Genomic DNA, 23,833 nt, shown 5'->3' with positions numbered 1-23,833 from the left:
GTAGGACGCGGATGTGATGTCATCACGGACAGTGGCTATGGCGGTCTCCATAACGACGCCTCGTGCTGCAGTGACGCCAGCCCCTCTCGTGGTGAGGGGGCGTGACTCAGCCAATGCCCGGGCACCCCTCCCGCCCCATTCCCCTCCTTCCCCCGACCGTGTGGGCGGCCCCGTGCGGCAGCAGCGAGCGAAACACGACACCCGAGAGAGAGTGAGAGAGAGAGAGAGAGAGAGAGAGAGAGAGAGAGAGAGAGAGAGAGAGAGAGAGAGAGAGAGATGGGGGGGAGGAGGAGACAGCGAGTAGTTTCAGTGGAGGAAGGAAAAAAAGTCGGTGTGAAAGAGAGAATGGGAAACTGACTGATATACTGCGAATGGCGAGCCTCGGGAGAGCAGATGACAAACTAACACAAGGATAAAATGTTGCGAAAATCCTCAACTGGGCACAAGAGCGCGCATATGTAACAGAGAGACACTGAGTGCTGCTTTTCTGCTGTGGTAGGATTGTATCGATCGCTCCCGGGACAGACAGTAAAGCGCTGTTTCGGAACTCAGTTGCACCCCGTCCCGTCGCGCCAGTGGAAGTACTGAGCCGTTTTCCAAACTCAGCGCTGTCCTTCTGGGGGTTTGGGGGAATCGTGTAAAGAGGACAGATATAGTAGGACGGGAGCAACAAGAGTGCTGAACATTGGACAAAAGTTTGGCCTTTTGGAGACGGGGGAGCGGGAGAGGCCGAGTCTCGCCTCTGCTGAACTGACAACTTCACCCAGCTTGCTGTGTGTTAGGGGCACATAACTTTCACCATGAAAACCCCGGGGGACTCGGGTAAGTTACCAGGAATTCATTATCAAGTGCTGCCACAACTTCTTTGACTTGTGAGTTTGTTGAGCCAGTGCATCAAAAGTAAGGATTTTACATCAGCCTTGTCATTCAGTGTCAAAACTGATACATTAGTAAGCTGACAACTGACTTACTACAAGTTAACGTTACATTTTTTTTTATTCTTTTTTTTTTTTAGAATAGTTGACTGTTTTTCCAGGGCTTATTTATTACTATGACATACCAACTGATTTCTATCTTTTCTTTACATTTCTTTACATATATATATTTGTAACAAGTGAACTTGAAAGGCAGTTTTGATTAATAAATAATGCGGTTAATTGTCCATTCATTTAAATAACCTAAATATAGTCTAATTAGCCTACTCCAGACAATTAACGTTAGTCGAGCTCAACGTGTCCATTCTATTTAGTTCTAATGTTAACAACTCCTCAAGTTTGCGGTTTTACTTTAAATAGTCACATTCAAACCTAATGAACGCTTCATTAGCCTACTGTTTCTTTCAGTCCTGTCAGCGCAAAACGCTCTAGACCTGTTGAATGGTTACTACTACCTAAAACAGCAGCTTATACTTTTGTCGTTCGTTGAAATATTTCGAAATCGATGTTGTGAACACCCCACAAAATGTTAAAAGAGTTTTGTCCCCCAAAAATGTTTCTCCTTGCACTCTGCGCGTGCCAGCTGTGTGCAGCTCAAGCGCGAGCTTTGAACCAGTTACTTGGCATGGCACATTCAAAATGGAAGCCCCGCTTTTCCACCAGTGTATTTAATAAAAGTTTTCACTACTTGGTTTATAACTAAACCACTTTACAGTCTTCTCTACTTCTTGGCAGGCCTTAAAGCTTGCAAATTGCAGCGAAGCCTAATAATACAGAGCTACGCACCAGTTTCCCTTTAGGTGTTGGATCACCTACATTTTTAATGATGAATGCTTTCCAGTAGTTTGAATTCACTTTAATCACTGTTAGCATACTTGCCGTAAGTTTTCATTTTTTAACATGTATCCACTTGTCCAGTATGTACTTAAGAAGTTGTTCTTGTCCCGCCAACTACAGGAAGTTTTAGTAGCCGTGTTCAGGAGGCCTATTGTGGCATGTTTGGGAATCCATGTTGAGACACTCACACACACACACTCTCCCCCTCTCTCTCTCCCTCTTTCTCTCAATCACAATAAATTCTCTCACATCACGATTTTCTCAGAGGTTATACCCCGCCACCCACGTTGCTCTAAGTTTAACGGACTTTTAACTATTACAGTCCATCAACACTTGAGCGCGCGACGTCATAAACAAAAGTGCGCGCGAGATGCGTTGTAGTTTTGTCTCGCGCTGTAGACTGGGCTTTATGAAGTTCATCGTGCTCTGTGTGAAGTCTGAGCAGCACGTCACGGTCACTTTCACTTTTATAAACCCTGCCCTCCCTTATAAGTTAAGCTTGTGTTTTTTTCCTCGACCCCACATTTTTGTATTATGCAGTGCTGTAAATCGCAATTACTTTTGTGTATAATCTTGTAATTTAGTGAATGACGGTGATAATACAAATCATAGCAAAATATAAATTATTATATCTCAAAATCCCTTTAGTCTAGTGTCAAACTTGCATTTTCAGTTTGTGTGTTTGAAACGGAAAGCCAGGTTTAGCCTATAGCTAAAGCAATTTCTTTAATAATATTAATAAATAATAATGCTTATAGTCCTAAGACTGCTCACTTTGTTGCTTGTGTGTGCATTTAAACTCACTATAGTGCTAGTCATTTTGAATAGCCGTGTAAATAGTGCTGATTAGCCCAGAATGTGTCCCACAAACCTGCAAGTATCATTCCTTCAAATTCATTTCAACATAATTTTTTTGGGAAAAAGCCTGAAAGAAACATATTACCTCATAATTTCTATATACACTCTGGCTCTTATACCAATGTCGACTCATGAAAACCACATTTCACTTTCAGCTGTGATTCGTTTCGACAGCATCGTCCAAACTTGGAGTGGAGTGCCCTATATGGAGTGCATTTTTAACTAAGCAAGGTGTGTGAAGTAAAACATTTATGAAGGTTTAATGGTAAGGTTTGATGAAGGTTTATGAAGGCTAAATCGTGTCACACATCTTAAATCCACAGAAAATGCGGATTTGTATGTTGACTTTATGAATTTGAATGTCAGGAATTAAATGCAGAGACTGGATGCAATGTTGCTTTTAGTCAGGTGGCAATAACTACTACAAGTACCTTGTGGTTTTATCAGTCTACGGCTGTGCAGGCCACATTCTGACCTCGATAGTTACGAGGTGAACTCAGCTGCTGAGTATGCAAGAGAGCGAACGAGCTAGTGAGTGAGACGAAGATACAGTGCTGAGTATAGGATGTGGTTTCCAAGTGCTTCATTCTCTATCAGATTTTATTATCTTTTCAGTCTGTGTTCTTACCTGCAAACACCCACAGTGGTATAAATTCATATTGCATTTCGGTGAGAGAGCATTTTCTCTGAAAGCCGTGGTTTGTTATGAGAACAGGAGGTGATGGCAGCGTCAGTATGGTGTGCATCCTGATAAAAGTCATGTGTGTCCTTAACACTGACACTATCGGAAGCATCAAAAAAGCTCTCGCCACATGAATCACATTAGATATGAGACACTGCTCTTATCACTTCCTCACTCTCTGACTGCCACTTTGCATAAATTCAGAGAATGATGCACACCTCTTCAGACTTTTTTTTTCTTTTCCGGGTGGTGTGTGTCTGCACAAACAGGCATTAGCTGACCCTGGCTGATCTCATTTCCTCTGGAACATCTGAAAGTGTCTGTGGTTCAACTATGGTCTACCCATCAGGCCTCAGTGTGTATTTAGTACGGCATTATCCTGAATAAACTAACTCTGTAATTTGTGCGCTGTCTCATGAGATTGTGAACTTGAAGAGTCAGTGGTTAAGATTGCAGCTTTAATTTGTAATATTGCCTTCTTTCTCATAAAGAGTTTTACCCATCAGTGTCAGATCAGTTAACTGAATGATTCAATAATTTCCTAACAAACACAGTTCTTTGTTTTGTTCCTGGGTCAGTCAGTGCTGAATGAATCGGTTGAGTGAATAATTCAAATACTCCGTCAATAATTCATAAAGAACTCTGCTTGCCCAATCATATTCTAATTCGAATTGTTGTATAAATAAAATCAGGCTATTAAAACTGTATTGGCCGACCGATATTGTTTTTTTTGATGGCCGATGCCGATATTTTAGAGAGCAGGGTGCCCAATATAAAGCATATACATAATTTATATTTATTTTAATTAATATTTAATAAATTAGAAATAAATATGAAATACATTTAAAAAATAAATCATCAAAATAATGCTGAATACGCTAAATATTGACGGTAAATGAGAAATTATTATAGCCTTTTGTATTGTTTGCCTGTTACTAATAATATAAAAGCAAATGCTATATTTTTTCGCATACCGTTTACTTTCTTTGTTTAACAGTTTTATCTAATAACATGTTAGATATGACTGTTAAACAGAGACTATAAAGTTTAAACTAGAGCCCGACCGATAAAGGACTTTGAAGGCCGATACCGATACAAATATTTTTGGGTTTTAAAATCCGATATTCCGATATATCGGCCGATATTTTTTTTTTATTAAATATTGTTGGATTTCACAAACGTCACGTGTTAAAGAAAAGCTATTTTTTCTGCACAAGATACGTTTGATACTTTTTCTCTATGTCTAAATGTTCACTCCTCGCAAGTATAACTTACATTTTACAATGCAGGGACTGTAACTAGAGATATGCTATAAATACAGTAATCATTACTTTATTTAGGCAGAAAAAGTTCATTGTGGTTTCCAAGCTCATTAATGTTAACGTTAGCGGTCTTCCACTGATGATAGTGGCATTAGCTAGCTTTGTGGTTAGCTAGTCTATGATGAGCCATAATTTAGCAATAGATAACACCATACATCAAACATACATTTTCAATATAACAGGCCAAGGAGAGATGATTGAAGCGTGTTTCGTCCATTTTTATTTTATTTTTTAAAATATTCAATTATCGGCCATTATAACTGCCGATACCGATATTATGGAAAATGCCTAATATCGGCCGATAATATCGGCCGGCCGATATATCGGTCTGGCTCTAGTTTAAACTAATCAAGATAGATAATGTGATCAGATGCTGCCGTTCTCAGGCATTCTCAGCGCCGCCCGTCAAAATAAAAGTTCCACTTAACACATCGTCCAATTACAAAAACTTGTCGGCCAATGGCAATATTCTTTTTTAAAAGGGCTGTGCCGATATATCGGTCGACCACTAATCAAAACTAATCACATTTTGATCTGACCTAAACTTTCCTAGTTAATATCAGATCCTGGCTCAGTTTGTGTTTTTGTGCATTGTCATGCCGGTTTTCTTGTAGTTGTAATAGATTGTTAATTTGGAATAATTAGCAGCCTTTTATCGCTCGTTCACATTGTCACACAGGAGACCATGTGCTCTATTTTAGTCCGTGTTATGCAGCCGCCTCAGTCTTTCAGGTCTCTCTGGAACCAGTTCAACATCAGCAGGCACCTCTCGGTGTTTACATGCTTATGTATCCTGTTCGGCAGCATGTGCTTCTGTTTGTTCGAGACAATCAGCAAGCCAGAGTGTTTTGTATTTTCCGCACTGCCTGATGTCCTATCAGGCCCATCAAACGGTTGCTCCGTCATGCTATTTCTCTGAACACAAATGGAACGCCTGTAAATGTCACACACATAGGCAGGATTTTCCATTGCCATTGATGTGTGAGACTTTATATTAAACACTGCGGCGATACAGTTTGTACTTTTTTATTCTTACACTGCTCGCCTTGGGAGAACTTGTCCCTCGATTTGGGAGCATTGGGAATAAATGTTTCACTGGAAGTGTACGGATGGTGTATTTCTAGGGATGAATGAGGTCCTTAGGGGTTGAATAGTATTTTGTTTGTTTTTACCCCTGGAGAACAATAATGGTGTGTCCACCATCAGGGGAGCACAGTGGATTGTGTGTGTTTGCCATGTCAGTGGGTTACGGGGGCAGCGTAGAATACGAGCGAGAGCCTCCATGTGTTGGAGTCATTTATGGACTGACAGCAGCACAGAGGCCCCTGTGTATGATCGGGGGGAGGGGGAACGTGTGTGTGTGTGTGTGTGATATGACCCTGACCTCATGACCTTCCATTATAGCTGCACCCCTTAACTCTGCATTCCAAAACACGCCCCTGCTCCCGTTGGTCACATGCCACGCAGCCAATGGCATGAGGACCTGATGCCATCTCCTCAACCCCATATGATACTCAAGAATAGCGTATGAACCACGTCAGCCTGGTTTCATTTCCTTATCTAATTTCCTAAATTCTTCTGTGTAATTCCCCATTTCTTCAAATCAGAAGTACTACAGATTTACAATATTTGATTAAGGTTCCGGTTCGCTTTAGTTAGTGAGGTCAAATGTCATCGCTCTCACTTTCCTTCCCTTCTGTTCTGTTCTTCCCCTTCGAGCATCTGGAGAATGTTAATCATACCAAGGCACATGTGAGTTTAGTGCATTCTCTCTTTGTACCCAGTTTTCTAGAACAAAAGATCAAGTTGATGATTGAAGTGTTGTGTGCAGAAAGAATAGTTTAACCGATGCTCTATTATGTGGTTGGATATTTGCATGTCTTTCACAGTAGCATACCTCACATATCCGAAGAGCCTTCAGTAGGATGTTCATTAACATGACAAACCACTGACGATGCTCTCAGAGGCCTATATGAAAGCATGTAATCTGTCAGGGTGCTTATTTTGGGGTTTATTCTTATCAGTGCCTTTTGGTTTCAGTTCAAGCACAAACCAATTGATCATTGATTTTTCTACTTACATTTTTAAGGACAAGTTTGTCGATTTTCAAACAGGGTTGGATTGTTACTATGTCATGTATGCCTGCACACAGACAGTCGGATCGAGCCCAGTGCATTATGGATGTTGAAGTATCGCTATCTTTTTAGCGAATCTTGCAGTCCTTTTCCTCAGTTTTCTCTAGACATATATAACACTGAAAAAATAAATCACCCATCTACTGCATAGTGAGGCAAGTTTTATGAAAGCGGGGAATCACACTCAGTATATGAGAAAAATACACATAATATTGTTGGAATATTTCACATACTTTAAACAAACGTGTATGGTCTTTTTTTACGTGTATTAACTTTATTTTATTTTTTCATGGGTTTTCTAGTCCTCTTAAACAGTTATGATGGCTAATCATATATTCTGTATAATAAAATAAAGCCATTGACTATTTGTAGCAAACCAGACTTACATACAGAAATTGTTTCTGTCCATAGTATCTCATAAATGTTTAATAAATATCATAAATAAAAATATCACTACAAATGATTTTACACTATATCATTATCAATGCTGATGATTATACTGAATTATTGTTATTTGTTTATTCCATCCCATGGCATTTACACGTGTATTTATTGATAAGTTTAGTAAAACCCTGGTTCACTAGCTTAAAACAAAGTAACTGCACTTGGTTTAGAGAGTATGTTACACAACACTGGTTTCAACTGACAAGAAAAAAGTGTTTTGGCAGTTCATTTACACGACAACAGCATTTTGGAGGCCTGAAAATGCAAGTTTTTTGAAAATGGGTTTCAAAGTGCAATTCACGTATACGTATTACGTCTTCATGGGGTGTTTCTTGACAAAGTGATATCGCCAACTAGTGACTTGGCATGCAAAACACAGGCTTTTTAGTCATTTTGCGCAGATCTGTGTGAACAGGCATTTTTTGGCAACTTTTTTTCATACTACAATATTGTTGTCGTGAAAACATACCCTTAGGCCTTGTGTCCACCAAATCGTTTTTAGCCAGCTGAAAACGCTAGACGCTCTGCTGAAGACGCCGTGCTTTGGGTGCTTGAGAGTGTTTTGGCAGCGCAGCGTTTCGTTGCTATGATACAGAATATCCGCAGCACAGTGTACTTGTAACTGATTTCGCAGATAATTTGTTTCATACAAAAAAATTATTTTTCATCCATGTTGTTCGGTTAGCTCTGTTGGTTGATCGGTGTGGTATTAGTCCTGCCCCTCCTCCACTGTGATTGGACGGGTGGGTAAAAAGTGACAGTGATGAGCGCTGCGTTTTATCCAAAGTTGAACATTTTTTTTTAACTCTCGGCGACCAGCAAAAAAACGCCATGTGCTCGGCGTTTCAGCGTGAAAAAAAAAACCGCTTAGCGCCTCGTTACGCTCATGGCATTTAAAAAACGCGGCACTCTCATTGAAAACAATTGAAAACATACGTCAGGTGCATGGAAAAACGCTATGGTGGACACACGGCCTAGTCCTGTCACTTTCTTTAATTCTCACACTCATAGCCAACACTTACTTCTTTGGGTGCACTTCCGGGATCAACATAAAAAGATTCCCAAGACAGAATAATAGCTATCAATACAATTCATTCAAAAACCAGGATAAAATCATTTGTAATGAATGATTTTTATTTATTTTTATGTCTGTGAATGTTAATGTGTGTGTTTTATTGAAATGCTAAAGGTTAACTGACCTTCTCTGCTGATTTTAAACACCTCTTTCCCACCACTGTTTACACTTCATACTGCAGCTTTCCATTACCCTTTCAGAGAAAACCTCCATTAGCCTTTTATTAGACTTGCACATAATTGCACTGTGCAAAGAGATTTTGGACATCTGTTTCCACTCATTTATGACGCTGCAGAAGAGACTCTTTCCTGTACACTACATATATAGTGAGCCATGCTCATTGATTTTAAATAATGGACAAAGTGTTGATATTGATGGACGTGCCATTGACAACCGATAATGGGGCAATCTTCTCATGGTTGAGCAAACACTCACTCTTGTTAACGCTGACACACATGCTCTCACACTGGTTTGTTTTGCAGAAAAAAAACGTGGACCTCCCACATTCCTGCTCAAAGCTTAAATCACTGCAGCCTGTGTGGCATTACTCATTCCAGGAAAAGCATTCTGCCAAACACACACTCATTTACTCAAGCACTAACTCTCACACATCGAATCACATTCTTGGAAAAGCTCGCTTCTTTAGGCATTTCTGAACACGGATGCTTCAGACATTGTTTTGAACACAGATAGAGTTCCACAGATGCGGTACACACACACACACTCGTTTAACTTTTAGGTCATGTCAGTCTTTTAACATGATTTGAAATCTTTTTCTCAGTAAGATTAAAGCTTCAACTGTGTTTTGTGATTGTGTGTTTTGGGTCCAGACTGTCATCAGGAGCTTCTGTGCTTCAACCTGATGAAATTCAGCTTGCTGTGGATGAATGTTGCTCTCTGTGTGTGTGTGTGTTGGGAGAGAAAATGTAATACAGGACAGGTACTTTACAGAGGCTGCATTGTCATGAGCATGACTCAGTGCAACACCTGCATTGTGCGTATGTGTGTGTTTTTCTGAGTGCAGCGCCAGCGTCCAGTGACGTTGAGATGTTAACTGCTGTTAAGTGCTGATCATAAGCTCTTCAGATAAGATTAGGTGTGTTTTGCTTTTATGTGAGACGGTTTCCTTTTTCTTTGTTATCCACCTTTGATTCACTCCCCATGAATATGGGTGACTGTTAAAACGTGTCGGTTTTTGTTGTTGTGCTGCTAAAAGGTGTGAGTAGGTCAGGTTTTGCCTACATTGTGTGGCCCAGATGCCCCTTTTTAAGGATACCGATAGTTCAATTGTAAAAATAAAGAAAGAAAAATTAGTTTAGTATTATATGTTTTAATGATTTTAATATTATAAATAAAAACTATAATACATATTATTAACTCATAATGAAATCAATGAATGCATGTCAATAGAACGTCTTCACAGTGATGACTGTAAAACAAAGAAAAAATGTATGAATTGTTTTTTTTAAGTCAGCTAAATAATGTTGTTTTTTTATTTACATTTTAGAACTGCAAAAAAGTTTTCTTTTAGAAGTAGCATTAGGGCTAGTTTGTAGTGATTAGCTTAATCTGAAAACAATAGATTTCTGTGGTATGACCTTATTTAGCTAGTTAGGTAAATGTTACAGTGTATTGAGTTTGTGATAATGCTATTCAAATTCAAATAATAATGAAAGTCAGTGTGCACACACTTTTATTAATTACATACACATTACTCTCTCTCTCACTCACTCACACACACACACACACACACACACACACACACACACACACACACACACACACACACACACACACACACACACACACACACACACACTAAACCTGTGTGTGTTTGTGTGGTCAACTGCCGGGAATTCAAATGCTGTCTGGCGCCACTTTAACACCCCACCCCCTCTCCTTCGTACCCGTTCCCTTTCCTTCTCTTCTGAGGAATGCAAGATCATGTTCTCTCTCTCTCTCTCTCTCTCTCTCTCTCTCTCTCTCTCTCTCTCTCCCCCTTTCTCTCTCTGTTTCTGTTCTTCTTTTCATGTGTTTAGACCTGTTCAAGAGCTTACTGGAGTTTTTTTTAAACTTTGAACCAGTTTGTCACTGGTATTTACGGCACTCACTTTCTAATTCATCAGTTAGGGTGTGTATGTGTTTAGTCAAGGGATGGTCTGTGTGTGTACGTGTAACGTATTGGATATGAACAGGCGAGTGTGTGCATGTGCACCTGTGCACTAAGTGCTGTTAATCATATGAAGGCCTGGATGGAAGACAGGTGGAAAAGGTTTTCAGAGCTGCGAGGAGAGGATGTCCTATGCCCTCGCGTGCCGCCCGCTTGTTGTTTACAGTGTTGAGTTGTAATATTCTGGATTTCAACCAAACACGCCTTCTGTATGATTATATTACATGACATAACTGTACAGATACAAGTTGCCTTTTGGTCTGAATGTGAATGTTCAGTTGGTTTTTAATAGTGAATAGCAAAAATATTTACATTAATATATTTTTTTTAATTTTAAATGATTAAATAGGCATCATAACATCATTAGCTTAGTATTAAACAATGTGAACATTTAGCTATAGTTAAGTTATAATTTGCTGCTAGTGTTGCGGAGCGGGCGTGTTGCGGATACGTGGTGTACATTTTTTAGCACTCAAAAAGCATTTCTAGTTAATTGAAAGCATGTATTATGAATCATTAACTTATACAACATTAAACAAATTTTATCATTTATCATTAATTTTAAAGGCACACTATGCTGGAATTCTGTTTTTGTCAAACAGCGACCCCTAGAGTTGCTCTGGAGTACTTGTATTTAACGTTACTGTCGTAAATACCACTCACGCAGAGCGTCTCGGCACTCACGGCCTGATACTCCTCTGAAGCTGTTATTTCAAGGTACAAATCTTGCATAGTGTGCCTTTAAATAAGAGATCTATGAGGTGTTTGTGGGATATATCATATCTTGCATATATCTTTGTAGAACTTCAAAAAAAGTACCTGAAAAGTTGCTGTAGCCAATGAGCCGCCGGCAGGGGCCGACTCAGCCTTCACGGACAGTTTTTAATATTTTATCAGAAAATAACTACTCAAGACTTTGCTTTAGTTTAGATTTTGCTTTTTGGGACAATTAGGGCCGGATTCGGGACAGCAGCTTAGATTTCGGGACGTCTGGTCACCCTATGTGGCGGTGCGCGCGCATTCTCCACTCGGACACACTCTTCAATCCGCCCCCCAAAACAATGGTAGGGGAAACACTGCTTTGGGGTTAAAATTGCTAAAAAAAAAAAAAAAAAAAAAGTTGTCATTCATTTTATTTTCTGTTTAAAAAAAATGGAATCTAAAGCATTCTAAAGGTTACACTGAGGTGTGTAATTTGTGCGTTACTACAACAATCACAATAAAAAATGATAATAAAAAAATTTAAATGTAAAATAATTATTAATTCAGTATAAAACAATGGATGTCAACATTTAATATACTTTGGGGACAAAAGTACAAGTAGTCCATAGCAAAGTTTCAGTGTTTGTTTTTTATTTATTTTTAAACTGCAGTGTGAAAAAAAATAAATCTCCAGTCAAAAAAATCTGCAGTCGAAAACTGGTTGTTTCCAAACAGTTTTCTCAAACATCCCTTCCTCTATCTGGGTGAAAAGACAGATCCTAATAGAAAATATAATGATTGTTACCAGATAGTTTTCTCAAACATTCCTTCATCTATCTAGTCGAAAAGACAGATCCAAATAGAAAATGAATGTTTCCAAACAGTTTTCTCAAACATTCATCTATCTGGTCGAAAAGACAGAAAGTGTCTGCCCCCATGCTCACGCTATTGCTTGAGGCACCATTATTACGTTGGGCATTCACAGATTCAGACTTTTCAGGGAAATATTTCGAGTATTTTAACATTGAAAAAATGACACTCTTCAGGTTTAAAGTGCCATTTGACTTGCAGTGCACACCTCTGACACTTCCACAGTCAGTAGAGATGATATTGGTGCTTGACATGTACTGTGTGTGTGTGTGTGTGTGTTGTGTTCAAATGAGTTTTGTGTTTCATAGTGAGCTATGAAAGAATAGTGTGTGTGTGTGTGTGTGTGTTTTGGTGCGACTGAAAACCTTTTAAACCATCGATTACACCTCCATCTCTCCACTCCTCTTACACACACACACACACACATAACCTCTCTGTCACTAATCCATGCTGGAATACCCCAGTGGCATCTCATCTTCCATTACTCTCTCTTTCTCTGTCTTTTCCCTCCATCCCTCTCCTGTTTTTAGGCCGGGTGTGGGTTGCACATGCTTGTGAGTATTTGAGTGCCTTTTCAGGCCAGGTGGACTTTGTGCTGTGTCATCATCATCATCTCCAACTACAGGCTGTAGCATTCAGAAAAACTTTGTAAATTCCTCAAACTATTCAAGCTCTTATCGGCCTTCTGCTCTCTCTTTCAACGTATATATATGGATGCGTAATGTCTTGTGTTGTTGAATAATGCATATCCGACTGGTCTGAGAGCTGCTGTATTTAGGCGACTCTCTGCATCAAATGTTAATGGCATGTTTGCCCGTCACACACGCGTGTCTTCACTGGAAAGAAGTCGGGCGTCCATTAGCTCTATTATTAGTCTGTTCATTCATTGTTATATTCCCTTGGTTTCTTTCTGTGGCCAGTCTTTTAAAACATCACACGTCCTTTTTTGCCCTCTCAATCTCAAATGCTTATTTCTGTGGCTTTGGGTGATATTCTGGGCTATAGCTCGATGACATCAGCTTTAAGCTTCTTGTGTGTGTTTGTGATCTCTGGCCAAAGTGCTTGCCTCATAATTGTTTTAACTGTACCATATTTAGCCTCAGACATGGTTTGGCTGATTATGCAATACTCACACTCACATGTAGGCCAGGTTTTAAGGGACGCGCTCAGTTTATTCTCTCTCTAAAGCAGTGGAAGGCAGTGCAGGGCAGTTCAGGGTTTGCCTGCATAACAGTGTGTGTTTGTTGTTTTAGGGGATTAGGGTTTATAACGGACCCGGGTAGAGACTGTGAGGCCCTCGGCACAGCAGCCATAGCGTGGCTTTTAACTTAAGCTTTCAGTCTGTCAAAGGAACGGCTGTGTCCTGCCTCTCACTGTTTTAGCACTTTGTAGTGTTTTGCATCTCTTTTCAAATTTAATAAGTAGAGACAGTTCTTAGTAGGCCATTGCTCTGGCTGGTTCAACGTAGCATGCAGAGGTATTCATTTTATAAATATCTTTACATTTTTTGTGGGGGAAGGGGATACTAATTAAATTGTATACTAATTTTTAGGTTCATTAAATATGAAATAGAAATTAAAGATAATGCCAAACTATGAATTGCATTAATACTGTGTTTTAGGATAATAGATCCGAACAAAAACTCATGTCAAGTACTGACAGACAGGTATAGTGTAAAATACGCTACCATTCAAAAGTTTGGGGGTCAGTATTGTTTAAGAATTTAATAATTGTATTCACCAAGGAGGATGCAATCAACTGATTAAAAGATTTTACATGGTTACAAAAGTTTTTATATTTCAAATAAATCCTGATCTTTTGAACTTTTTGTTCATCAAATAATCCTGAAATAAACCCCGGTTTCCAGTCCACAAAAGTATTAGGCAGCACAACTGTTTTTAACATTTGTAAGAAGAAATGTTTTTTGAGCAGCTAATCAGCAATGTGAATAAATTGTAGTAATATTTCACAATATACTGTCTTGTTGTGTGTGTATATATATAGACAAAATAAATAGTCTTGGTGAGCATAACAGAACACTTTTAAAAATCGTACAGACTCCAAACAGGAGTGTATTATAAACCATGTCCACAATATATTACGGTAAATACTGTATTGTGTATAATATTCACAGTTGATCACTAAAAGTATCTATGGCCCGTGTATTAACTGAAACCTAAACATTTGTGATAGATATTTGAGTGTTGTAGAAAATACAGACTTGTAAATGTACAACAAGTCACTACCTTTGGCATGTAAGATAAGACCTGATAAGTACTTTATTGATCACTTATGGGAAATTGTGAAAGAAGGAAATCTCCCGACTGGAGGAATCAAACTTATGCACTAAACTAATGAGGGATATCTGAAAATGTTATACGTTGATTATTTTACAAAACACATGAAACCAGCTTGACAGTGCGCGGCCATTTTGTGCTAATGTGTGGTGAGAGTTATTAGGTTTACCCTGGCCTGCAGCTCAGAGACTGTTATTTCTGTTATCTCAGGGGCTCGGTTTGCAGCCTTGTGTTTGTGTTGCTTTGTGTGTGCAACAATTCATAAAGTGATTTTAGAGCCCTCTGTAGCACTTTGTTGAAGATGTCTGTGTTGTTTCACACATCTGTATGCTTGTAGTATTGGAGAATTTGTGTGTGTATGTGTGTGTTTGGATGACTCAGCAAGGTGTGTGTTCTGAGAAATGTGTACTTCCATTGTCTCTGCCACTGGTACTGTAACTCAATGCCAGCTGCCTCAGTGTGTGTGTGTGCGTGTGTGTGGCTGCATGGATAAAGAACTGTTAGGAGAATAGATGTGTTTTTGGATGGGATTCCCCCGGGCGGGGTACTTTCCTTTCCTACTATTTTCCATCCCATACTGTGTGTAGATGTTCAAATACTTATACATCTCGTACACTCATAGTGCAATATGTGTATTGTGTTTAGTCACACAAGTATATGGTTTAGTGTCGACAAAGTGATTTGATTGGACAATTTAGCTTCTTATCTCTGCCCAAAGGACTGCATTGTGTATATGCATGAATGTGTGTGTGTGTGTACTAATTTTCCCATTACATAAAACTGTGCACCAGTCCAGCAATAATCAAGAATCTCTGCCTCTCCCTCGTTATAGTGCTAACCTGGTCAGTAGGTTAACAATGTGACTTACTCTATTTGATAATGATGATGAAACACCCAAATGGATGTAAACTTTCATAAAAGTTGGAAAAAAATCCAACTCAGGGCACACTCAGTAGGTTACAAAAGTAAAAAAAGCCTTTATTATTATTATTCGAGGGCTAAACCATTAAAAAACACCAATGTGCATCGGCCCACTGGCCTTCATCAGGGTTGCAATAAAATAGTCCCATTTGTGTGACCTCATCGACCTCACTATTGTAAATACTGATACATTACAGACAAGAATAATAGTGTTAAGATCAACAAATAAAGTCGTGTTGCAGTTGGTTTGCTTTAAAAAATACACACTGTTTGGTTGAGGGTCAATTAAGTGTTATATGTGTTTCAAGTGGAATCATGTTTAACAAGGCTGATGCTGTTACTAGGAGTCCTTCCTGATGATCATGGTTGTTTTGATTCTCTACATCCCAGTAGCTGATGCTTGTTGCTTTGGTGAGGCAGTGTGTGTTTGAGAGGAGTGAGTGAGCGTGATTACATCATCAGTATCTTGCATAATGTAGCAGCCTTTACTTGCTCTATCCGAGGAGGGTAATCTGTCCCTAGAGGCAGAGAGACAGAGAAAGAGTGAGAGACAGGAGGACTGGTACAGAGAGAGAGAGAGACAAGGACAGAGAAAGAGATAATCTTTGTACTTTGTACTTACTTGTACTTTATTATAATTGTATGTATTTATTTATTTTATAATGACAATGATGTTGATGAATGATTACATTTACATTTATTCATTTAGCTGACGCTTTTATCCAAAGCGACTTACAATTACTATATATGTCAGAGGTTGCATGCCTCTGGAGCAACTAGGGGTTAAGTGTCTTGCTCAGGAACACAGTAGATTCGAATCCAGGTCTCTCACACCAAAGGCATGTGTCTTATCCAATGCGCCTTCATTATTGATTATTGATGATTATTTTGTGTGTCACTGCTTTTTTTGTGTGTATGCTTTGCAATCTCTCCAGCAAAGTACTTTGAAGTTAAGAGACAGTGGGACTGGGACAGGGAAAGAGAGATATGGGACAGAGATAGACAGGGGGACTGGGAAGACAAACAGGTGATGGAAAGAGTGACACAGAGGTAAGTGATTGGAGATAGAGAGGCAGATAGAGACCGAGAGCGAAAGACAAATAACAGGATGAGAGGAAGATGGATGGCTGTGGTGAGATCTGGACCCAAAACACTCTGCCCTGATAATACAATCATTCCAGCAATTAATGAGATCTCTCCCTGCTGCTGCTGCTGCTGCATGTGTGTGTGTGTGTGTGTGTGTGTGTGTGCGTGTGTGTGGTTCTCCATCCATGGACATCACGGATCCACACACACACTCAGCAGATCAACACTGACTGAATCTAGACATGCTTAAGATCAGACACACACACTCGGTGGTGGCTGTAATCCAGGTCTCCTGTGGTGTGAGTGAGGTGAGTGTTATGTAATGACGAGCAGCAGGGCTTTAATCAGCTTGAGCAGATCCATTTAAGCATCTCTGAGATATGGAGCACAGCCGTCCTGCTGCTCACCATCACAGAAACACGTCTACCTGTGTGTGTGTGTGTGTGTGTGTGTGTGTGTGTGATGGTGACAGGCGGTATCTCTGCATGTCTTCCAGCTCTGTGCATGTTTACCATTGGACACACACTCAAACACACATACACACTGTGTCCTTTCCTCTGTCCCCTCGCTCCCACAAACACACACAGGGCCCAAACTGAGCGCTTGGAAGTGCCAAATGCGAGTAAAAATTGGCTTGGGTAAGTAAATAATGTTACTTGCCAGTTCAAATTAATTAAAAAATATGTGGTTTATATTGAGTTGTGCGAATGATAATCTGAGCCTTGCTGATGTATAAGTGATGTGACTGAAAGGCTGGCTCATGCAGAAACGGATCAAATGCAATTAAAATATATCATTTATTATTTCTATTATAATAAATAAAAATAATCTAAATGGCCATTAAAGGGATAGTTCACCCAAAAATTAAAATTCTGTCAGTATTTACTCACTCTCATGTTGTTCCAACCCCGTAAGACCTTCGTTCATCTTCGGAACACAAATTAATATATTTAAGATATTAAGATCGCTCCTGTATACTAGTCCATAGGCTTCTTAAGGGAATGACACGTGCTGGCATCGAAAAGTCATTAAAGACATCGTTAAAATAGTCCAAGTGACTACAGTGGCTCAATTTTAACTTTATCAAACGACGAGAACACTTTTTGTGCGCAAAAACAAACAAAAATAACGACTTTATTTCAACTATTCACTTCCTTCTCTATGGGCCTGTAGTCAGTTAACGTAGTGTGATTACGTAAAGCTACGTCACACGTACGCTCACTATTGGCCGACACTGGTCATGCGTGTGACATACAATAACAGAAGCTTACGCTATTAATCTAGTAACCTGACTCGCGCAGAGGGAGAAATAAACGAATAGTTGAAATAAAGTCGTTATTTTTGTTGGTTTTTTTGCGCACAAAAGTGTTCTTGTCGTTTGATAAAGTTAAAATTGAGCCACTGTAGTCACTTGGACTATTTTAACGATGTCTTTAATGACTTTTCGATACCAGCAAGAGTCATTCCCTCAAGAAGCCTATGGACTTGTATGCAAGAGTGATCTTAATATCTTAAATATCTTAATTTGTGTTCCGAAGATGAACAAAGGTCTTGCGGGGTTGGAACAACATGAGGGTGAGTAAATACTGACAGAATTTTCATTTTTGGGTGAACTAACCCTTTAAATGTTATTAGTTCACCCACTATTGACAGTCATTTCGGAAACTTGAGTGCACACACATTCCCATACCTCTAATAGAAGTTTCTCACCAATTCCAAGTGTTACAACTGTTTAACTTGGATAGAAACACTCATATCTCTCAAATTGTTCACATATGCCACCCCCCCCCCCCACCACCACACACACACACACACACACACACTCTATCTAAAATTAGAGATGTAGAAGAATAGCAGGAAGAGAGGGAGAACAGGGCTGACGGAGGTGAAGGAAGGAGGGGTGAGGAATGGGGTGATGGAGATAAAGAAGAGGGAGTATTTTTGGCCGGTTACACGTCAGACAGACGCAAGTCAGACTGCCGTACACAAACAAAGATGAGGAGGGTGATAAAAGTGCTGTGCTCCGATGGGAGGGGGTTTGTGTGTACACTTGTTATACCATTTAATGACAGTTAACCATTTCAATGACCGTTTTAATAAGACACAATGTTTCTTTATTAAAAAGTTTGATTAGCTTTTCAGGCCACTGTTTAAGCTTCATATCATATTCTACTACATGTATTTTTCATTGGAGATGATTTTAAGCATTCTTTTTTATCTAATCACATTAAAGTCAGACAGTTAAACACATATGTCCCCTGACATAAAATCACATAAAATTTCACTTTCTAAGTTTTTTTAACATTAATATGAGTTCCTCTCCTCTTTTTATTTAGCTGACTTAAAACCAACTTAACTGCAAGCTTAACTGGATATCACAATACGGAAAAAAAGATCTGTTGCTACTTTTGTTACTTATCAAAACATTAGAATGTGTTTCATATTTCGTTCTATGTTTGCCCTCAGTTCTAGTTGCCAAGCACAGTGCTTTTCTAATTAATGTGTGATAAAAGGTCTGTCAGAGAGAAAGAGGTTTTATTGTGTTTGACTGATTTTATTACAGTCAATATTATTGGATTTAAATGTATTTCCTCTCTATCCTCCACCCAGGCAAAGAGGAAGTCTGTGGTGGGACCGCACCGTTTAGATCAGGTGTGCTAATGAAGCATGTGTGTGTGAACCAGGTTTTCTCTGCCCGTATTGTAATCCAGTCAGGTGCATCTGCATAAGTGTGTGTTCATCTGGTTAAATTTAGGAGAGCGGGTTTTCCCTTTTCTGCTACATTTGAACAAGAAGAACTTTGACTTAAGTCACAACAAAACGAAACTAGAGTGTTTTGCTTGTTTCTGCTCACATATACTGAATCATGTCCAACTTTTGAGAACATTTGAAGAGTTCAGATGCAAAAGCCTCTAAGTGCCATTTGAACTTTTCTTCTAGAATGATCATTTTTATCAAGCTTGTATATTTAAGTTCAGTAATTTCACTTAAATGGCAATTCATATAGGTAATCTTCATTGTCATTTAAGTGAAATTACTGAACTTAAATATATAAGCTTGATAAAAATGATCATTTTAGAAGAAAATTTCAAATGGCACTTAGAGGCTTTTGCATCTGAACTCTTCATTTGTAGTGGTCTTTACTCACAAATCGACCAAATCAAATCTAATTATTTGGATTGTTTTTTTTTTTTATGTTAATTGTTTAGAAGTTGTGTAAATATTAGTGTCTTAGTGTGAAAACCTTTGCGGCTTTAAAGGGGTGGTTGATTGCGATTTCACTTTTTTCATTTTAAATAGTGTGTAATGTTGCTGTTGGTGCATGAATAGTATCTGAAAAGTTGCAGTGCTGAAAGTTCAATGTAAGCAGAGATCAGTTCAGGAAGTTTAATGCCTACAAAAACGACTTGAATGGAACTACAATGGGTTTTATACGTAACTAACCCATACATTTACATCAACCCTCCCTCCGGAATATGCAAAAAAGGGCATGGCCATATTTCTGCGGCTCATCGAAAGTTTGTTATGCTCACCCAGCTGTCAGGTCTTCTGTGTTCAGGCTTCCCACGGATGTTGTAGTTGCATGTATAATTTCAGACATAATGTTTTAGTTTTATCAAATTCCAGCCCTGGCTTTATATTTTTAGTTATGCTATTTCGTGTCTACGACAAACGCCTACAAACGTTTTGGACCTGAATTTGTATATGTACTAATTTTGTAAATGTATTTTTCATGTATATATACTTTGACGTAATTTTTCGATTTGATCAAGAACGTAAACCAATGCCAACGCGGTTTATGTATATAGCCAGTTAGTTCAATGCTATTTTGTGTTAGACAAACGTGTATAAAATTATAAGCTATGTAATCGCAGCAAACTTCAGCTGTTGTTTTCAGTGTACAGTATGGTTTTAACACAGTTGCCACATGTAGGCTACACCTAAATAAAACGATACGCTAAGTAAGTTTTGTGAATAGATAAACGGCCGTTCATTATATCGATAGAACAATAACTTTATTCAGTTATATTAAATGTTTAATCAGGAGAAAATCGTATCTCAAAAACAAGCAGCAGTAGAATTTTAAAGTAACAACGTATCAAAATTCTTTATAATAATATTAGAATATAATATAATAATAATAATAATAATAATAATAATAAAATTACCATTCAGAAACATTTTGTAAGAGCCGTGTTTGGTGAGGTTCTGCTTGACTCTCTTCATCGCCGCTTTCTGGGTCTGATTCTGGCTCAAACTGATACTGCAGTATCGACACAATTATTTACACATTGACCGGAGCACATGAAACATTCATCCATAAAGGTAATGGGCATGAAATTTCCGGACAACGTCCACTACACAGTTTAGCCAATCACAACACACCGGCCCAAACTAACCAATCTGAGCCCATTGCTTGTTTCTGAGGGAGTGGTTTCATAGAATCAGGATGTTAACTGGTCGTTCAAATGACAGAGGAGAAAGCGGCTTACAATATAGTTGAAACGTATGAAAAAATAAGACTTTTAAAAATAGAAAAACCACAAATACATGTTATATTGCACCCCATAAACACAATCCTGAGAAAAAAAAAAAAACAGTAAACCACCCCTTTAAGAGTTTTCACTAATATAGTGTGTGTGTTTGTGTTTGTTTGTAGACTCTTGAGAGAAGCCTGCTTACTTCCCAGCAAGCTAGAAGTGCACGAGAAAACTAACAAATACCTGTTGCTGGCTCTCTCTCGGTTTCTTTCATCTCTGCTCCTGGGCCTCGCTTATTTCTTTCGTGCTCCTTTCTGGCTCCTACCTTTTCTATTTGAGACTCACGCTCTGGTGAAAGGATTAATTGTCGTTTATGTTTTATTTCTTGTTCTCTTCATTTCTAGGGGTTTATTTTTAGGCCTGAAGTGTCTGGTTGCTAAGAGACGGTGTCCAAGAGAGAGAGAGAGGGAGGGAGAGAGAGGATGGAGAAAGCGAGGGAATGGAGGAGAGAGATTGTTTGCGTTGTGAAGGCTGAATTACAAACACGCTCACGCATTGAGTCAGCGCTGACGCACACTCGCACACACACCGACACACTGTGCCCGTTGCTTGTTGTTTTTCTTTATTATCTTTATCACTCCATGCTGTGAAATGTTTGTGTGTCAGTTGGCGTGACTTTCATTGAAAGTTTGGGACTAATCAGATCTGATTTAAATGTGAGGAAAGTGACAAATGTTTTAGTACAGAAGATGCTCTGAGTCAAATCTGTCACACACATGCACACACACAAACACACACACACACACACACACACACACACACGCACATATACAAGAAGCAGAGATGTTGTTGTGGTGCAGAACAGTTGCTAACTTCCTGTACCGCAATGGTGACACATTCCAGGAAACACCCAGTCACACGTACACATACGCACACATACACATGTACACAAACACGCTTTACTGTAACTCTCTAGTGCGTTTAACCCTACTACTCCTGCATTACAGGCGTTCAGCCACAGTGCTGAAATACTTAGTGACATAGGGGTGATATAACCTGTCAATGACTCGTCTGATGACTGCGTCACTTGGCTGATATTTCTTATCTTCAACATGATTGCATTGTTTGACAGAAGCGAGCTCGTGAAAAGGGGTTCCCCAGGGGCAAGTAATGGGTCCTCTAAAAGTCTTACACAAACACTCACACACTCTGAGCAGTAATGTGTTAAGGTGGGAGGGCTGAGCTCTCATTTTCTCACCTACCTGTCGGAACATTAACACCAACTGGCGAGAGGCTGTGTATGTGTGTGACTTGTGAGGGTCAAATTTTGCCCTTGCAAACGTATTAAAAACATGTCGAGAACCGACTTGGACATTTTATGTGGTCCTCACTGGAAAGATACACAAATCATGTTTTGCTTTACATATAATAATGTCGATTTGTCAAGGTTTGTGTGAGGGTTAGAGGGATATTTCATCCAAAAATAAAAGTTTGGAACGATTTGAGGGTGAGTAAATAATGACAGAATTCTCATGAATTCATTTCATTAATTTTATTTATTAAATTATTTACACCCCTAAATCCAAAATATCTCTTTAAGTTTGGGTTTAGAGGTAGGGTATAGTAAATATTATCTTGAAAGCATGAAAAACTGTGTGTGTGAGAGAGAATAAGTGAGCGAGTTAAAAAGAGAGAGTGGAAATAGCATGTTAGTGTTTGACTGCAGGAGTGTGAGAAGTTTTAGATGGTAATTTAAATGAGCGAGAGAGTGATAGGGGACGAGTGGCTCTTGTCAAGGGATTGAGTGAATAAGTGATGTTCAGAGAGATGGAGATGGAGAGGAGAAATAGAAGGGTAATGATCGGAGGATGAGAAGACAAATATACTTTGAGCTCTGGGATGCTCCACTTCTCCCCTGTGTACCCATATTGCACATTCTCAACACTTACAACACGTAAAGTATATGTGTGTGTGAAGAAAGATATGTTTAGCTATTTAAAAATATATTCCACCCAAAAATAAAAGTTCTGTCATCATTTACTCAACTTCTTAAAAGGCTGTTACCGGTATTACACCGTGTTCAGCCGCACACAGATTACATCACTTGGCTGGCCGATTACATCATGTGAACCACCCCCCATCGTTGATTTCGATTTTTTTTTTAATAATAATAAAAATCATTTAGTTCAGTTAGAGAACATAAAAAATAAAAAACTTTGTTGTTGTGCTTTTCATTAAGAATAATAAGAACCCACCATTCAAGCAACTGCCGACACCGAATTGCCGCTAATTCAAAATATTTGCATTTTAAAGTGAGAGTAAAATGCACAAGGCCGTTTCGGACAATCAAAAAAGTGAGATGGAAAAGAGGGACAAACTCCAACGTTCAGCTTTAGTTTTAACAGTGAAAGAGTGTGTGGTAAGATGTAAGTAGCTAAACACTTAAAGCTGAAGTCCGTAGCTTATTTGGAATTAAAAATGATCCAAAATGCAAAATTGAGAAAATACATAACCAGCCAGTGTTCAAAACTATCTGCTTGCCGTAGCTCGATTCAAAGCGGAAAGCTTGTAATATGTTTTTAATTCCAGTGGTACTGGTGGATTTCCGCGGGAGATTCGAGCTTGTCTTTGCGTCATTACACCACATCTGTACACATAAAGAAGGTTAGTCTCGGTTAGTATAAGTTTTATTGCGTGTGAGGATGTTGGAGGTTGAGATTTATAGCCTTTTCTCACAGCAATTGATATTATCCGACTTATATTTTGGATCCAGAAAGGTTCAAACGACAATCACTAGTGACAACAGATTCACCCGCTGTAAAATGCAAAAGACTTCGTTCGGACTTCGGAGTGACTAGAGAAAAAAGAGACTGCAACCGGACCATGCGAAAACAAGGATACATATCGGAAGGACATTACATGTAGTCACACATGCAATTCTTGCTTACGTTGTTAACATTAACAATTTGAAAACCAAGTATAATTTGCACAGTGTGCGTGATATGATAACTTATAAGC

At 39.0% G+C, this 23,833-nt stretch overlaps 1 protein-coding gene across 1 annotated transcript in view; it reads left to right on the top strand.

Moving 5' to 3' along the window:
* Positions 1 to 246: 246 nt before the first annotated feature.
* Positions 247 to 23,833, top strand: part of erfl3 (Ets2 repressor factor like 3) — a 48,789-nt gene continuing 25,202 nt past the window's right edge. Inside the window, exon 1 of the mRNA XM_039679520.2 lies at positions 247 to 822. Coding sequence (XP_039535454.2) covers positions 801 to 822 — 22 coding nt within the window. The 5' untranslated portion in view covers positions 247 to 800. The remainder of the gene's footprint in view (positions 823 to 23,833) is intronic.

Source organism: Pimephales promelas, chromosome 12 (genome assembly GCF_988280905.1).
Source record: "Pimephales promelas chromosome 12, fPimPro1.hap1.1, whole genome shotgun sequence".
Taxonomy (NCBI): domain Eukaryota; kingdom Metazoa; phylum Chordata; class Actinopteri; order Cypriniformes; family Leuciscidae; genus Pimephales; species Pimephales promelas.
Note: the sequence above shows the minus strand (reverse complement) of the source record. Positions and strands in the feature narration are given on the sequence as shown.